Genomic DNA, 17,992 nt, shown 5'->3' on the forward strand with positions numbered 1-17,992 from the left:
TGTATATGCACAATATATTTGCACCGTGTTGAGTATATGCCACTGTACCCTTCAAGCATCTTGGGTCAAAAGCAATCTCATCTTATCCTCCTCACCCTCCCTGGCTCACTGCCACCAGCTGATGCAAAAGTCCAGAACATCAACACACCAGAGTCGTGCCGCTGACCGTGCGTGATGACGACACCAGAAGGCCCCGGCGTGGTGTGTAACGTAACATTCCATTGAGAAGAAGAGGGAAAGATGGCGTCCTCTAACAATCCTCGCAAATTTAGCGAAAAAATCGCTTTGCATAATCAGAAACAGGCGGAGGAAACCGCTGCGTTTGAAGAAGTGATGAAAGACCTGAACATCACCAGAGCCGCGCGGGTAAGACCTGCACACCCCGGCTGTTTACAGTTTGTTGCATCGCTGTTTGGCAGCTGTCGAGCGCTGCGGAGATAAATTTGAGCGCTGGGATGCTAAGTAGCTAAAGTTAATACAAACGTCCTCGGCTGCATCACTTCAACACCACCAAATTAGGCTTTCACCCTGCGTGTTTGAAACCATGTCGGCGTCATTTAGATAAAACAGGACAGTCGCGTGCAGCGTTAACTAGCTTAGCTTAGCTAGCTGTAGCTGTGAATAATGTGCACCTGTGCTGTGTGGCTGCTTTGGACAGTCACTGCTGTCATTTCGTTAGCAAACAAATTGTCTGACATGTAAATAACTGCAGAACATGATGCTAGGGAAGTCAGCTACTGGAAGATAAATTAAAGCAGTGTCTCTAAGAGGGCTAAGTTAGCATTTGCTAGCCAATCAGATGTTAACCAGCCTTCTGTGTTAGAGCCAGCTGTGATTTACCCCCTGATATTATTAGCTCCACATTAACGTTACCCCAGTACTTTAGCTCTGAACTATATGAGCTAGCTATTGTTATTATTACAATAAGCAAATATCAGACTCGTGGAAAATAAATGCAGCTGTCGTAGTTTAATTTATAACTGTAATGTTAAGTCAAGATAACTGTGACAACTTTCTCCCATTAACAGTAAATATATCCCTTAACCACAAGGGTTGCAACTAATGATTCATTTTTATTAAATCATCAATTTATTAAGCAATAATGCCAAATGTTTTGGTTGCTGCTTCTCAAATGTGCTGCTTTTTCTGTTTTATGTAATAATAAAATGAATTCCTTTGTGTTTGTTGGACAACACAAGTAAATTAAACTAATTTAAAGACATCACTGTGGGCTCTGTGATGATTGTCACAATTTTCTGACATTTTATAGACTCAGGAAAATAAGCAGATTGATTGAGGATGAAAACAATATAATTGCCGCCTCAGTTTACTCTATAAAGTATCAGAAAATAGTCAAAAATGTCCATGACAGTCAACGAAACTTGACCTAATTGAATATCTTCCAACAATGAGGCATTCAGTTATAAAATCATATGAAACTGAACAAAGCAGCAAATGTTTTAGAAGCTGGAACATCAGTGTGTTTGGATTTGGATTTTTTTTGACTTACAAAATGATGGAGACGACTAATCCATAAAACGGAATTGTTGCCCATTATTTTTTTTTGGCAATCAAATAACCAACAAATTGCTTCAACCCCAAGAGAGGGAATGTCTCGTTGCCAGGAAACATTTGGGCTAATTTTTGGCCTGATTGCTGGAAATGATGCCCATTTACCACATGCTGCATCAGTGTAAACCTGAGCTGTACTGTCATTTACCGCAGGGAAAAAAATCCGAAATTAACTAGTCAGTTTTGTGGTCTCTACCAGATTTCTTTGTGTTTCCATTCCAACACCAATCCATTGCATTTGTTCAGATCATTATCAACTTCATTACTGGTAAAAGAGGACGTCCATCACAGTGTTTTTGTAATTACATACATGACTTTTGTGACTGGTTTTGTGTTAAGACACGTGGCTAATGTAATCACCAGGTGTGTTACATGGAAAGACTGTGATCACACCAGCTGTCAGTCAGGTGTCATTCACATCAGCTGATGTGATCTTTTTTCTTCGCTATGAAAGATGTTGTCTGCCTCTTGATTGTTCACGAAACAGCCAATCTGCCTGTCTCATCATGTTTCATCTGTCAATTAATGGACTCATTAATATTTCATCTCACCACTGTGGACTGGCAGGCATCATTCATTTTTAGCATCACTTTATTTGTGAATCAGATCAATCATTCACTCATGCTTTCATGCAATTTTACTTTGCACAGTTGCAGTTACAGAAGACCCAGTATTTGCAACTAGGGCAGAATCGTGGACAGTACTATGGAGGCTCACTGCCCAATGTCAATCAGATTGGAAATGGCAACATTGACCTGCCTTTTCAGGTGAGCCCTTAGCCTCTCTCGGCTGGTAAATGGTTTGTTCTCGATCAGTGTACCTTTCTTAGCTGTTGGCGATAATATTGGACATACAAAGGTTGCAGTTATCTGTAGTATTGGTGAAAGATTGGCTCAAAACAGAGAAGTCTGCAGGCTCAGCCTAGGCTATGATGGCAGTAAAGCTGCTGGTCAGAGCTGCTTAGTCCGACCAGGTTTTTATCACGGTTCAGGGGCGAAAGGAAGCCAGAAACCAGTTCTACCCTGCAGTGTAATTTGGTTTCTAAATTTTAAAGTATACCATTGCTTGTCATGGCTTTCCATCTTTAAATACATTTGCCAACTCAAGCATCAGTATGGGGGGCCCATGGCTTGACTCATTTTGAAATGAACACATTTGCACCATTAATCCTAAGACATGATCCTAAGAGGTAGTGTTGTTGTGTGATAGGCTGTCTTGCTGGCCTCATTCACTCATTGTGTTCACTCTAGAACTCTGTGCTGGATACCAGCCGGACAACCAGGCACCATGGGCTGGTGGAGCGTGTTTACCGTGACCGGAACCGCATCACATCTCCTCACCGCCGGCCGCTGTCAGTTGACAAACATGGACGCCAGATATCCTTTTTGTTGATTTGTTTTGGAAGCATGTGGTGTTGAGGATGTTTTGACTGTGTTCATTATTGCTTTGAGGCTTCAGCGGCTGCTTGAACATCGTTCTGAAGACTTGCATCTTCAGGCTGTTGTAATTTAAGTTGACGTGTAGAGACACAACATTTTGAGTAAGTTTGAACAGTGTCAATGCAGTTTTCATCTGATTTACAGCTCCTTCTCTAGCTTTGCTTTAATTTACTGGGAACCCAAAGTGGTCACTGCCAGATATACAATGACATTTCTTTAGAACGACAGTTGTCATATGAACTTGAAGTCATATTTGGGGATCTTACTTATATGGGAGGCTCCTTCATCTCTAGTTTTTCATCTATGTTTGCCATACAGTGATATACAGGCTGGGCTTATAAGACTAGCATGCTTACGCTAGCAGTCAGTAACAAAAACACACTTTTACCTATCAAAACATAGTCTGTAATTATAATGTATTACACTAAATACATCCTTAAACTGAAACAAGTCATGTCCCAAATAGGTTTTAATGAATGAATAAAAAAAACAAGCAATCAAGACCTGACCTGGGTGATGCAGTGCAGATTTGCCTGATTAACATACAGTGGTTTCTCAGTGTTATATTTAGGGATAACACATAACAAAAGCCACCAGATGTGGTGATAGGAAAAGGAGAAATCATAAACCGTAGCTCTTCATTGTTCAACAGAATTTGAACAAAAGGTGAGGTGACTTGTTTGTTTCACCACATTGATTGAGAGCCTGATATTGAATTATACAATGCATTACAGCGAATTGTTACACTCCTGTGGACAAGATTATTCTTAGAAATACAGTACAGGCCAAAAGTTTGGACACACCTTCTCATTCAATGCGTTTTCTTTATTTTCATGACTGTTTACATTGTAGATTCTCACTGAAGGCATCAAAACTATGAATGAACACATGTGGAGTTATGTACTTAACAAAAACAGGTGAAATAACTGAAAACATGTTTTATATTCTAGTTTCTTCAAAATAGCCACCCTTTGCTCTGATTACTGCTTTGCACACTCTTGGCATTCTCTCCATGAGCTTCAAGAGGTAGTCACCTGAAATGGTTTCCACTTCACAGGTGTGCCTTATCAGGGTTAATTAGTGGAATTTCTTGCTTTATCAATGGGGTTGGGACCATCAGTTGTGTTGTGCAGAAGTCAGGTTAATACACAGCCGACAGCCCTATTGGACAACTGTTAAAATTCATATTATGGCAAGAACCAATCAGCTAACTAAAGAAAAACGAGTGGCCATCATTACTTTAAGAAATGAAGGTCAGTCAGTCCGGAAAATTGCAAAAACTTTAAATGTGTCCCCAAGTGGAGTCGCAAAAACCATCAAGCGCTACAACCAAACTGGCACACATGAGGACCGACCCAGGAAAGGAAGACCAAGAGTCACCTCTGCTTCTGAGGATAAGTTCATCCGAGTCACCAGCCTCAGAAATCGCAAGTTAACAGCAGCTCAGATCAGAGACCAGATGAATGCCACACAGAGTTCTAGCAGCAGACCCATCTCTAGAACAACTGTTAAGAGGAGACTGCGCGAATCAGGCCTTCATGGTCAAATAGCTGCTAGGAAACCACTGCTAAGGAGAGGCAACAAGCAGAAGAGATTTGTTTGGGCCAAGAAACACAAGGAATGGACATTAGACCAGTGGAAATCTGTGCTTTGGTCTGATGAGTCCAAATTTGAGATCTTTGGTTCCAACCGCCATGTCTTTGTGAGACGCAGAAAAGGTGAACGGATGGATTCCACATGCCTGGTTCCCACTGTGAAGCATGGAGGAGGAGGTGTGATGGTGTGGGGGTGTTTTGCTGGTGACACTGTTGGGGATTTATTCAAAATTGAAGGCACACTGAACCAGCATGTCTACCACAGCATCCTGCAGCGACATGCCATCCCATCCGGTTTGCGTTTAGTTGGACGATCATTTATTTTTCAACAGGACAATGACCCCAAACACACCTCCAGGCTGTGTAAGGGCTATTTGACCAAGAAGGAGAGTGATGGAGTGCTGCGGCAGATGACCTGGCCTCCACAGTCACCGGACCTGAACCCAATCGAGATGGTTTGGGGTGAGCTGGACCGCAGAGTGAAGGCAAAGGGGCCAACAAGTGCTAAACACCTCTGGGAACTCCTTCAAGACTGTTGGAAAACCATTTCAGGTGACTACCTCTTGAAGCTCATGGAGAGAATGCCAAGAGTGTGCAAAGCAGTAATCAGAGCAAAGGGTGGCTATTTTGAAGAAACTAGAATATAAAACATGTTTTCAGTTATTTCACCTTTTTTTGTTAAGTACATAACTCCACATGTGTTCATTCATAGTTTTGATGCCTTCAGTGAGAATCTACAATGTAAATAGTCATGAACATAAAGAAAACACATTGAATGAGAAGGTGTGTCCAAACTTTTGGCCCGTACTGTATATTAGACAACAAGACAGTAACTGAAGCCTTTTCCAAAGTAATGGGATCCCAATAACACTTATGTGTGTGTGGGCATTCATTATGTATCAGGTCTATTAGGTGGAATGAGCCAACGGACATGAAACTATGGATTAGCTGAGATCCACTTTTCATTCCCTCTACTTTATTTGCCTTAACTAAATTCACATTGACAGCTGTCCTTACAGCTCAGTTTACCTCTCCCCACCGCCAGACACGAGCTGGAGAAGGTAAGCCACCTCCCCCTTGTCCATTTGCCAAAATGACAGCTAAGACACATAACAGCTCAGTTACAAAAATTCATTTACATGCCTCTGCTGCTGTGTTGGTGCAACATTTACAGACTCAGCCAACACAAAGAAGGCCACATCTTTGGCCACATGATGGCATATAAAGATCTGTAACAGAATGTGGTTCTTGATGAATATGTTGCTGTGGAATGTGTCTCTCTGCCAGTATTGGGGATTTGGCAGTGATTTTGCTGACCTCTCATCTTTCTAACACATCCAGGACAAATTCGGACTCTGCCTTACACCAGAGCGCCATGAATCCGAAGCCCCAGGAGGTGTTTGCAGGGGGATCACAGGAACTGCAGCCTAAACGAGGTAATGGAAGATCCAGTTACAAAGACATGGAGCCGCTTTTATTTATTAATGTGCAATGTACTCTACAGTGTTTCCTCTGTAATTTTTTTTTGTGCAGCTGCGGTGATTTTGAGTGACCATTCTACATTTGCCTTTTGTCCATCTATGTTATGACTCAAGTTCTTCAAGGTTCTAGTGCTTAAATGATTTTAGTCGTAATATAACAGTTACTTTAAAACACAATGGACTTGGGGTTTTTTTTTGTTTTGCTTTTAGACAATAAGTCTTCATTTTGATTTCACATTTCCCTTTCAGTGGTGGCAAATTCCTTGCTGTGGTGGCGCACCACTGCTAAATGAATACCAAGGAAACACAGATGCAGTAATGTCAGGCAGCAAACCTTAAATGACACAAAAGGGTTGATGTGACAAAGAAGTAGATCTAGACTCTTAATGAAATATATATGGAGTATATATGGAGTAAATGGATACTGATCCTGGGCAAAGAACTGCCTCAGTATGCTGGGACAGTTCTCCGTAGAGAAGTAACACCTCCGAATGCAGCTGAGTCAGGATTATCTAGAGAGGAGGATCAATAATTCACTGATTATCCATGGATTATGTCTTTTATGTGTGAGGCTCTCGTATAATGAAGCCAAGATTGGCTGGCATCCACTCAGTCTGTCTGGTGGTCACCTTGCTATTTTTAGACACTCGGGAATCTAGTGCACAGCACTATATTTCCTGCTTGACTGGCTCGGATATTGATGACTCATTCCTTGCACTGATTTGTATTGTTATTCGTTTTGTCATAGCAAAGCAACTATGTCTTGCTGTTTCACTAATTAGTACTGCTGCTAACAGTGCCTGGGACGGAGAACTCGGAGTCAAATGCAGACAAGGATGCGCAGAAACAGTTATGGGATGACAAGAAGGTACTGATGGGAGAGGGGATGACTAACAAGGTGCACACTTCTCATGTATGATACATGTAAACCACATCAGATTTACAGCGCGTTGTTGTGTATTTTCCTCAGGATGATTCATCAAAGCCCAACACATGTGATGTCCCGGGAATCAAGTGAGTGGTTTATTGTTTTATTATTCTCTACAGTGAGGCACCACAGGGGCAGAGCTGCCTGTCAGTCACACAGCCATAAATAAGTCATGCTATAAGTGTACTGATACAAGACAGCTAGGTATGCTGGAAACATGCTGGGAATTTAAGGGATACTTTACAGATTTTAAACCAGCTTTGCATCATAACACTGTTGGCTATATGTGTAAATTAGCTGTTGTAAACTTCCTCCCATCTTACCAGCGGCCAGCTCTCCCTGCTTATGTCTCAGCTCAAATGCCTCATCCAGCAGATTTTTTGCTGCCTTTAGGGCTGTTGCTTGAACTACACATTGTACTTTCGTATGTTCATTTCATTTGAGTATAGAAGCAGATCAAGAGAGAAACCCGCCCCCTCTCTGTCTCTGTCTCTCAAACTCAGACCAAACTTCCGTCACGCTGTAAAACTAGACAATGCTGATCAAATATCAACCTCGATTATGCCACTGTATTGCCTGTTTCTCGCCTCAGATGTCTTCAGAAACTCATGCCTCTTTTCCACCAAAATTAATGCTTGTAACGGGTTTCTTAAACACAGATAGGCAATAGGCTCCTTTCCTTTGCCAGTAGTCCAGAGCTGTGTACACTGCTCTGCAGCTGACAAGTATGCCTTTGTTTGAAGGTTGTTTTTTTTTTTGTATATGTTTTGTTGTCATGTTTAACGTCATAGACGGGTCCTTACAACAGGTTGGTAGAAAGCAGCATGAAGGCCAGTGAAAATGTTATGGTGCTTATGTCTTTCTTAAAACTTATTCAGTCTCTCTCTGAGTCACAAGTAATTTTGAATGTCTCCCTTGGAGACAGATGTTTTTTTTCTGGCAGCCCATCATTGCATCTTGCCAGCAAAGAAGCTAAAATCAGCACATCCACACAGGTTTCATATTTCCATCACTGCTGATTGAAGCCAGAGCTGATAAGTCCTTTTGTCACCAGCCGGCTGCCATATTGTTTTTTGTTTCACAACGCATAAGCTCGCATTATGTCACCCACCAATAGGAGAGTTTATTGGTCCGGTGCAGTGCAGTGCATTCTGGTAGTGGCAGCCCACAGCCCTTTTTCTCTGGCCATGTAGCACTAATTTCTAAAGTATTTGTGTCTTTCTACTGTATAGACAGCCTAGTTTACTGAATATGTTGCCTCGAGTTCTATAGAAAGGGTCGTCATGTTGTAATACCACAATTAAGAAAACATCCCAGTGAAAAATCCAAAGGGTGCTGATCGGGTAGAGACGTGTTGGGGAGTAGTAGTCAGAAATAGGGTGATAAGAGAGAAGGTTTTCTTCTGTCTGATAGAACCTGTGTTTTTTTTAGTATATTCCCATCACCAGACCAGGAGTTGAACCCGTCCGTGCTCCCAGCTGCACACAACACCGGTGGTTCGCTGCCTGATCTGACCAACATCCAGTTCCCTCCTCCATTGTCCACTCCACTGGACCCCGAGGACACCGTGGCCTTCCCCTCCCTCAGCGCATCCAACAGCACGGGCAGCCTGACCACCAACCTCACCCACCTGGGCATCAGTGCTGCCAGCCATGGTAATGACGACAGTTTGAGAACATTGTATAATGTCCAATTAACTTGCAGTTAAAATAGGTTTTATTATGATTAACATAATGCATGTTCCTTCAAAACAGCCACCAAGTATAAGATATTAAAGCTAGAAGTGGTTTATGTGACATTGGTACCAGGCTACCTTCCTGATATTTCATTGGGGTGTACGGTATGTGATGGTATTTATGTAAAAAATGTATGCATGTATGACATTGTCTAGCCCACAGTGCTGTGTGTATGTTGAATATGCAGTTAACCTACTTAGTCTCACTGGGTTTAAATACATATGGCCAGTAGAATAATGAATTAATCTGAAATAAGCAACCATCTTCCGAAGATTTTTGATGGAGGACTTAGTGACACGAACTGACACAAACTGATACAGGTATACCACTACATCAGTGGGATGAGCAGAGATGATGTGGGAATACATGCAGCTTGTCTGGGTTGGCTGGCTCACCTTTATTATCAAGACTCTCCAAAACAGGCGCAGAGGCATTTTCTTTTTTTACTAGTCCTGTAACGTTATCCCCACCACTCGCAGTCGCCGTCTTTCTCAGCTGCCTGATCCACCAGTAGAGTATGACCTTTGGTGCCAAATGCCAAAGTCTCATGCCGGTGGCTTCAAAAAAATATGTGACAATAATACCTAATGTGTACTCTGTTTTTTCTGCCAGGGATCCCCACCTCCTCTCAGCCCACCATGACTGTCACAGCACAGCGCCGGCAGCCCCCCGTTGTGCCGCTCACCCTCACCTCGGACCTCCATCTTCAACAGTCCCCACAGCAGCTTTCACCCACCCTCTCCTCACCTGTTAACATCACACAGGTAAGGCTCAGTTGTCTGAAGGTTGTGGTCTTAAGGTTTGCACTGTTTGTGTTTGCTGCACTCCACTGTAACATGAACAAACTACATGCTAAAGCAGCCTGACACCAGGAAAGTGAGGAGCTGAAATTACACTCACAACAACCAGTTAATTCAGCACATATCACATTTTGCACGTCTTTCCTCAGGCCTTGCCAACAGAGTCACTGACCCTGGAGCAGCAGCTCTCCCAGTACCCCCTGTTCAACCAGCTGACGGCCCAGGCCCAGGCTCAGCTGCTCAGCGACCTCCAGAAGCAGCAGCAGGCTCTGCCACAGGGCATCCAGCTCATCACCTTGCCAACACTGGCTTCCCCTGGTACCACCGCCACTGCCAGCAGCCCCTCCCCAGACAGCCAGAGCCAGACCACCGCCAGCATCAGCATTGGCTCGGTAAGAAACCAGAAAGTCCAGTCACAAAGTGGAAGCAGAGATAACGGTTAATTTGATGACATGACTGGGATCATTCTGCTTATTCTTAAGCTTCTATTCATTTTGCCACCCTATTGTTCTGGAAATTCTTCACCTACACAGAGTACATCCCAGTTGGTTAGTGATCTTCACATCCTTTTTATGCTACTGGGCTTTTTACAAAATAACTCACCTTCTTAGGAGAAACATCTTTACTCTGACTACCACATGCTATATTCATGTTTTTGCTAAGGAAAGCGTTTTCTCAGCTTTTCTGTGAGTTAGGCTTTTCTGGATGTTGTTAATTGAATTTGCAAGAAATCGGCTGATAAAATACAAAAATACACTTTACCATTAAACTAGAGTAGGACCAGCAGATCTTACTATTCCACAGTCACATTTTCCAGAAGTGAAGACAAACTGGCCAGCCACAGAGTTGTCTCACGGTTTATCTGGTGGCGATTGGTAACATGTCCCACCTGTACACACACTGTACATGATGAGCTGATGCCCTCTCACATCCCGTCCTTTGAGATTTGTGTGTGACAGGCGTTGACGCTTAGTGCTAGCTAACCCTCTTCCCTCCAACAGTACCGCAATCAGACTGGCTCACCAGCCACTCAGTCTCCAACCTCCCCAGTCTCCAATCAAGGCTTCTCCCCCGGCGGCTCGCCTCAAGTAAGGGCCCACCCACCGAGCTAGCTGCTGTTTTGGGAAGGGCTTTGCGCCTGGGGGAAAGCTAATTGTAGATGAGTTTAGGCTGCTTTTCATCCTCTGTATCAGCAGTTAACCACTCATGGTGTCAACAGCTGCATAACTCATTCCTTCATCACCACTGTCACTGTTCACTGTGTGCATGACAACATGGCGAGAGTTGATAGATGGAAGCCCTGACCTGTTGTTATCAAGTCTTTTTAGTATCCACCACACATGATTCAGATACTTCTCTCACATGGATGAGCAGTAGTGTCATGATATGGGGTCTGAGATTGTTTGCCTGTTTTGTTTCTTCTTACGAATAGACAAATAGACCAATAATAAAGTCTGTGCTACGCTGAGAGAGAAAATAATATTTCTAAATGGCCTTCAACAGCACTCAAAACTATGAAGTGTACTAGCTGTATACTGTTTACATTTTCAACTGTGCTGCAGCACATTTTCTTGACAGATTGGTAATACGCTCCTGCCCATTAACTGCCATATTACTTTGTTACTGTGAGACTTCATTATCATCAGTCAGACTTAATGGTGACATTAGCCATTTGTCTTTTGTGAGTCTAAAACTCCCTGGCTGCTAGTTGGAGCACAGAGCCAAACTCAGTTACATCTGCAGCTCAATACACACAAACAAAACACATCACTCTCTCCACTGGGGGAAAGTCCTCAGAGCTTTATCCCGACTTCTGTAAAACATGTGGCAGAACGGCAAAGACAGCGTGCATGTGTTTTATTAATACATTTTATGTGTTTAGTGGGGTTTTTTTAAGGTGCAAGGCTGCTTCATGGCAAAAGGCCACATCAAGAAAAGCAATTACTTTGTCAAAAGCAGAAAAGTGGAAAGTTACCAGCGGCAGTGTTGAAATAAAAATTGACATCAGAATATATTTTAGGTTATTAAAGAGGATATTTAGTTACATGTGCTCTACGGAGTTTTCTTATAAACTAACAAAAGTTGTCTTTGCTACTCAGAAAAACATGTTGTGTATTTCTGTGCGCTCCGACAAACATGTTGGATACATTTCCCTCCTCATAAAAGATTTACAACGTAGATTTCTAAGTATTTTAATCCCAACATTACTGACCTCCATGTGTAGCCAGCAGTGTTCTCCCTCACTGTCTTCTGTTGGTGCCTTGCTGCATATCTTGGCATGTTACTGCCAACTGCAGATAAATAAAATATTGTGAAACCTTTGGCAGCGAAGTGCATCGCATCAGATCCCTGCATGTTCACCCTGATGCAGGAGGTAAATAAAACAAGGACCAAACTAATAGAGAAACAGGTCTGTAGAGGTCAACGGCTCAGCACAGGGAACCTTTAAAGTGAGAACCAGCTCGCTCCAAGTTTATGGTATGTAAGAAGGAAAACAAAGAAGGGAGAAAGTACATTTTTAAAGGTACAGGTCGAATATAAACCCATCTAAATTCTGGGCTTTCGTGCACTGATCAAGTCACCTCTGGTGAATCAGTCACTAAAAGGTTAATATTATAAATGGTTAGACTGGGACTCCACTACAAAAAAAGCCAATCACACAGTGTTGGTGCTTTTTTCATTGCAATCTTTTTAAGGGAAATTCCAATATGTGTCAGCCTTTACAGTGTTCTCATAGTTTTTGTCAATCGTAACGACCTGGAAAGTGACATTTTACTCTCCACTCCTGCTGTTGAGACACAGGAAACACTGACTCACCGACTGTTTGAGCTTCTTTGATTTTCCAAAAAAAGTCATCATGAGAGAAATAATCTCAAACACCTTGTATTTGAACTCAAAGTTAACACAGGAGGCAGGTTCATAAATCGTGAAATGCAGAGCAGAGCGGATCCAAACCAGCAGGGATGTGGGTTGGGCTGCAGGTTGACCCACCTACTGTGGATACTCTGTGCAGTTTGGTACAGCAGTTACTCAGAAACATGTATTTGAGAGGATTTCTGTAAGACTGAAGTCCATATTTATCAAATCTCCACTGTAGGAATACCACGGGGAAGAAATTTTCCAATTGATGAATAAACTCAATGACAACAGCAGATTACACTAGACATTTTAGAAGAAAAGATGCATGTCGATGACGCTGAATATCTGTAGGGTGCCTTCTTTGATCTGTAACGTTAGATTTTTTGAGCTTCCTGTTACTATGAACAAAACAGAACAGTGACAGGTGTAGCTGCGGCAGCGCCTGCTTTTCTTTTGGGGCTGCAGACACTTTGCGTTTATAATTGTAGCGCCTGTCATCCTGCTAAGTATTAAAAACAGGCTTAGTATTTAACAAATTCAAGTTTTTTTTATTTGATAAATGTGTGCACTTAGAAGCAAAAATGACATAAATGAGTTTTATTTCTATTTAAAAAAGGCAAATCGATGGCGTGGGCAGTGGACAAGTAATCAGTGTCTACTTGGTGTATGCTCCAACACCATGTACCTCAGACTACCGCAGTAAGCCTTCTCCACAGCAGAGGTGGTGTGTTAAGTGTTACTGTGACCGATAAAGGACAAAAATATCAGAATAACACTCGGGTGGACAAATACCAGAATTTCCCTTTAACAAGTTAATTTGTGTTTGTGTCACAGTGAACAGAGCTGCCGCGGTCAACACATCACTGTTGTGTGCCTCGTCCACAGGAACGGGACACACAACCACATGTTCATATTTCCATTTCATGATTTTGGCTTTTGTTTTTCTCATTTTAAAACTATTAGGTGTGTGTTTAATTCGAATAATATACAAGCCATCACTTTTTAATTTTTCTAGTGTTTCATTAGGCTCCTCTTTTTGTCTCTGAACCGCGACAGCCCTGGTCATGAAAACCATTTGCTTTGGTCGCTGCTCAGTACGACAGTTGTGTGACTTTGTGTTTTGCTTGTGTTTTCTGTTACCCCATCGCTGAAATGTCTGTGGGCCCAGATAACTCGCCTCTCTGGCTAATTCTGTCTGTGTTTTAGTTACAGCTGCTTCCTCGACATTTGTTCTGAATTTTGTGGCTTACCTCTCTTCCTCCAGCACATTCCCGTGGTGGGCAGTATATTTGGCGACTCCTTCTATGATCAGCAGTTGGCTTTGAGGCAGACCAATGCGCTCTCTCATCAGGTGACACGGAGCGCACAAACAACAAGCAGAAATGACAGAAGCGTTTCCTTCAGATCGTCTCTGACTATTTTAATTCTGTGCTTTTTAGCTGGAGCAGTTCAACATGATCGAGAACCCCATCAGCTCCACCAGCCTTTACAACCAGTGCTCCACCCTCAACTACACACAGGCGGCCATGATGGGCCTCACCGGGAGCAGCCTACAGGACTCGCAGCAGCTTGGCTACAGTAGCCACGGCAACATCCCCAACATCATCCTAACAGGTAGCATCACCACGAGTCCATCAGATAAACCACGATCACACGGGCTCATTCACACACAGCTGTCTGTAGTTTCCACTGATTTGTTTGAAGCAGTTAAGATGCTTTTACCAGATTACATGTCTTTGCTTTTGCTGGATCAAACACTTTGTTGGGGTTTATACATCTGAGTAATTTCATCCCAGGATGAAATTAGCCTAGACCCTCTTATTCAAGCACAAGCTGCCTGTCATTTTCTGTTGTTGGTTTTATGTTCAAAGACTTGAAGGAATAGTTAGTATTTTTTGATGTGGGGTTGTTTGTAGATGGCAGTCGGCACACCTCCAGTTTGGAGAAGCAGCCGACACGGGAGTACCGACATGGAAGCTAAGCAATGTACTGCTGTGGACCGGGGCTGCAACAAAACACATTTTAGCTACCTAAAAAAATCATCTTCAGGTTAAGCGTTTGTTATATTTATAATATTTTTGTAGTAGTAGTCAGTGTGGGTTTTCTCTGGGTACTCCAGCTTCCTCCCACAGTCCAAAGACATGCAGGTTAATTGGTGACTCTAAATTGGCCGTAGGTGTGAATGTGAGTGTGAATGGTTGTCTGTCTCTATGTGTCAGCCCTGCGATAGGCTGGTGACCTGTCCAGGGTGTACCCCACCAGCTGGGATAAGCTCCAGCCCCCGTGACCCTCAAGAGGATAAGTGGTCACAAAAATGGATGGATAGTTAGTTTGTGTTATTGTGTGTGTGGATCCGAACTTTCCCTAAAACATCAAATTTACTCAATAACACAAACTACTACTACTGACTAAAATATTCTAAATATAGTATTGAACTGATTTAGATTTTTTTAGGAGGCTAAAATATGTTTTGCTGCCCCCCCCTTCACAGCAGTACATTGCTTAGCTTCTGTGTCTGTAGTTTATGAAACAGTCTTAGAGGTTGAAAACATATATCTGGGTTGGTCAGATTAATTTGGAAGAAAAAAGGAGGCAAACAGTAAAAATGCAGCTCAAACTTTTCATTTTAAACATTAATCACAGCTTACAGATAGGGGGTGTAAATCACCAGTTTGATCAGAATACGATATTATATCGACAACGATATGATATTTGCCTATAATACACCGTCTACCTGGATACCATCTCGATTTGATGTGATTCAGGCGCCTGTGATCGATATTATGTGCCCGTCTAACACTTCCTGTTACAGAAGAAGCTGCCAACCCTTTCTTTTTGCTTTTGGCCATAAAAGATATAAACAACACATAGATAATAAGTGTAGTAAAGTTTACTTAAGATGACTCCACCAACGCACACAAAAAAGAGTACACGGAGTAAGTTAACCCTCAGGGCTTTCTGTCAGAGAGACCCTTCTGGAAGAAATCTTTTTTAATTTAACCCAAATCATCATCTTTGTCCAAAAACTTCCTTAAAAACAGAAATGAGAATGTGTAATACACGTAAGAGATTAAAAAAATTATTTAACCACAAGATAATTAACAAATATTAAACTGAAGTATAAACACTAAAGTGTACATGATTTTAAAATAATGAAAATATTTATGGATAATATCTAAATGTATTTTCAAAATTACAAATATAACCAGTATATAATGCAAGGACGTAGTTTCAAGTTACAGTTGCAAGATAAAGAAATCCAAAGTACCTTCTTAAATGTAGTTTGAACCTGTGTAAAAATGTCCCCATATTTGCCAAACCCACCTTGTCTTTCTCAAACGTCAGCACCCACTTTTTTCTCTGATGTCACGTATCTCAGTCACAGGAGAGTCTCCGCCGAGCCTCTCCAAAGAGCTCACCAACTCTCTGGCGGGCGTTGGTGACGTCAGCTTCGACGCAGACTCTCAGTTCCCTCTGGACGAGCTGAAGATCGACCCGCTCACCCTGGACGGACTGCACATGCTCAACGACCCCGACATGGTGCTCGCCGACCCCGCCACCGAGGACACGTTCAGGATGGACAGGCTGTAATGGGAGAAGCTGGCTGAGAACAAGAAGAAAAAAAACACACTAACTCGTGGATGGAGAGAAACAAAGGGCCGGATGAACCCTCTCCCTCGTTGCATGGCCGTCCAGCTGTCCGACCTTGCCCTCGACTCCGTGAAGCCCTTTGAAACGATGTGCCACCAAAAGACAACAGGGAAAAAGACATCCAGTGGCTTGCCAGGGAATGGCCTCGCTGTCGTTTTGAATGAGATTCGTCGCTCAGCGCTTTCGCTAGCCTGCTGTGTTTACAGTGTACCATTACATGCCACATATATTCCAGAAACGCACATTTGACTATGTTTGGTTTTTTTTCTTTTCATATCCACTTTAATATTTGTTTTGTTGATATTTGCTCGTAGCAGGAAGCTGCTAGGACATTGGGCTAAACCGTACCCGTTCTCATGGCTGTATAAAAAACAAACAGAAAAACACCACAGCCGGTTTGCTTGTACCCTGCAATCAAATGAATCGGTTTTCCCATCATGCCGTAACGGCTTTCTATTTCACACTCAAAGCTTTATTTTTGAGAACCAAATGTTATTTTCATCATGTACTGTATGTTTTGATGCTTTGTGTATTTACATGTTCTATTTATTTATTTAGTTAAAGATTTTATATTCCATTTCATAATTTAAATTTGATGCCAAAATGCTCTCTGTAGGCATAGTGTACAATTGCACTGATGTAATTTGTGTCTATTTATTAATTACTAACATATTTATATATGTGTTTGTTAAGCTACTTGGTTAATGAAGGAGTGCAAAACCTCCCCATAGTTGCTCTTTGGTGTTCGATGTGCCATTCTCTGATGTAGGACGTGGTAGACGTTGCCATGCTGCAGCCCAACGGTCAAATCTAAATATCGTATTTTTTAGCACAGCTCCAGAAAATGCTGCGTGCTCCAGAAATGGGTTGGTTTTACGCCACTTGAATTAACTTTTTCTGAGAAAATCATCAGGTATTTCTATTTAACTAGAAAGCAAGAAAAACACGTCCAAATTAATTTTCTGCCAGTGAAAAGCCAATATATATATATATACATATATATATGATATATATCCAGACTGAACTTCTTTTCGGTGAAGGAAGCCGTCTGTTTTTAAACACTAAAATCTTAAATCTTTTTAAGTCGTCACTGTGAAATCACCTGATTTTGCCTTACATGAGTATTCTACTGTTCTACTTAAGTGTCTGATGTGACAACGTATTTTCGTAACTTATTGTAACATTTTCTTGTATTTGAGAGGAACTTAACTTTTGGTCAGTGATATTTGTGGTTATGTTGTGTAAGGTTTGACAAATCAATGTACTGTATTTTGTATCGGTACAGTTTATAGCCAAATTGTTGATGTTTTTTAAAGTGGGGCAAAAAAAAAAAAGAGTCAAAGGATGGGTTTGAAGTGTTTGAGAAGGAGTGCAATTATGGGGAGGCTTTTTGCTCCTTGGCAGGGAAGCTCTAACAAAAACGCTAATGGCCTCTGCCACAGAGGTCATCAATAACAAAAGTACCATGCAAAGAAGAGGGTTGAAAGATGTTAATGGTCAATTGTTGGATATTTAACAGTATGGAATGGTTGTTTTCATAAGATGCAAACTTGCAATTTCAGAGATTATGAATATGAGGATATTTTTTATTGCAGAACGTCTGTTTACTCCGAGGAGTAAACTGGATGAAGTACATAAAGGGTCTGTTTAAGAAAGAGCGTATTTATACATGTATTTAGTATCGTATGCAACTGTTCCAACAGCACTGAGGTCGGCCCCATTCCATTCAGTGTTACAAAACTACCGAAACAGTCACACAAACAATCAGGGATGTAGTAGACTCTAAAAAAAAATTGTTTACTGAAAAATGTTTACACAAGTTTCATCTGAAAAATGTACATATTGATATCATCTCTGACTACATCTACGACACAATCTCCTCCGCCAAAAAAATGTGTCAAACACATTGTGTCAAAAATTTCAATCTGCCT

General features: G+C 41.9%; 1 protein-coding gene across 4 annotated transcripts; it reads left to right on the forward strand.

The window, feature by feature from the left end:
- Positions 1-200: 200 nt before the first annotated feature.
- Positions 201-17,005, forward strand: crtc1b (CREB regulated transcription coactivator 1b). 4 transcript variants are annotated; one of them, XM_033620852.2, is made up of 14 exons: positions 201-366; positions 2,223-2,339; positions 2,823-2,948; positions 5,606-5,667; positions 5,948-6,042; positions 6,870-6,955; positions 7,058-7,101; positions 8,447-8,670; positions 9,364-9,515; positions 9,701-9,943; positions 10,553-10,639; positions 13,675-13,761; positions 13,850-14,024; positions 15,790-17,005. In XM_033620852.2, the coding sequence occupies exons 1-14, from the start codon at positions 241-243 to the stop codon at positions 15,999-16,001; spliced, it is 1,836 nt and encodes a 611-aa protein (XP_033476743.1). In that variant the 5' UTR covers positions 201-240; the 3' UTR covers positions 16,002-17,005. The 4 variants fall into 4 exon arrangements, with proteins under 4 accessions (XP_033476743.1, XP_078024991.1, XP_078024992.1 ...); XM_078168865.1 differs by having other exon boundaries at positions 6,885-6,955; XM_078168866.1 differs by lacking the exon at positions 10,553-10,639.
- The last annotated feature ends 987 nt before the right edge of the window (positions 17,006-17,992 follow it).

Source organism: Epinephelus lanceolatus, chromosome 6, assembly GCF_041903045.1.
Source record: "Epinephelus lanceolatus isolate andai-2023 chromosome 6, ASM4190304v1, whole genome shotgun sequence".
NCBI classification, from domain to species: Eukaryota; Metazoa; Chordata; class Actinopteri; order Perciformes; family Serranidae; genus Epinephelus; species Epinephelus lanceolatus.

Coding starts and splice junctions, on each gene's coding strand:
- crtc1b (XM_033620852.2), top strand. CDS start 241: ATGGCGTCCTCTAACAATCCTCGCAAATTTAGCGAAAAAATCGCTTTG. Junction 7,102..8,446: donor TGTGATGTCCCGGGAATCAA/GTGAGTGGTTTA, acceptor TGTTTTTTTTAG/TATATTCCCATCACCAGACC. Junction 9,516..9,700: donor CACCTGTTAACATCACACAG/GTAAGGCTCAGT, acceptor GTCTTTCCTCAG/GCCTTGCCAACAGAGTCACT.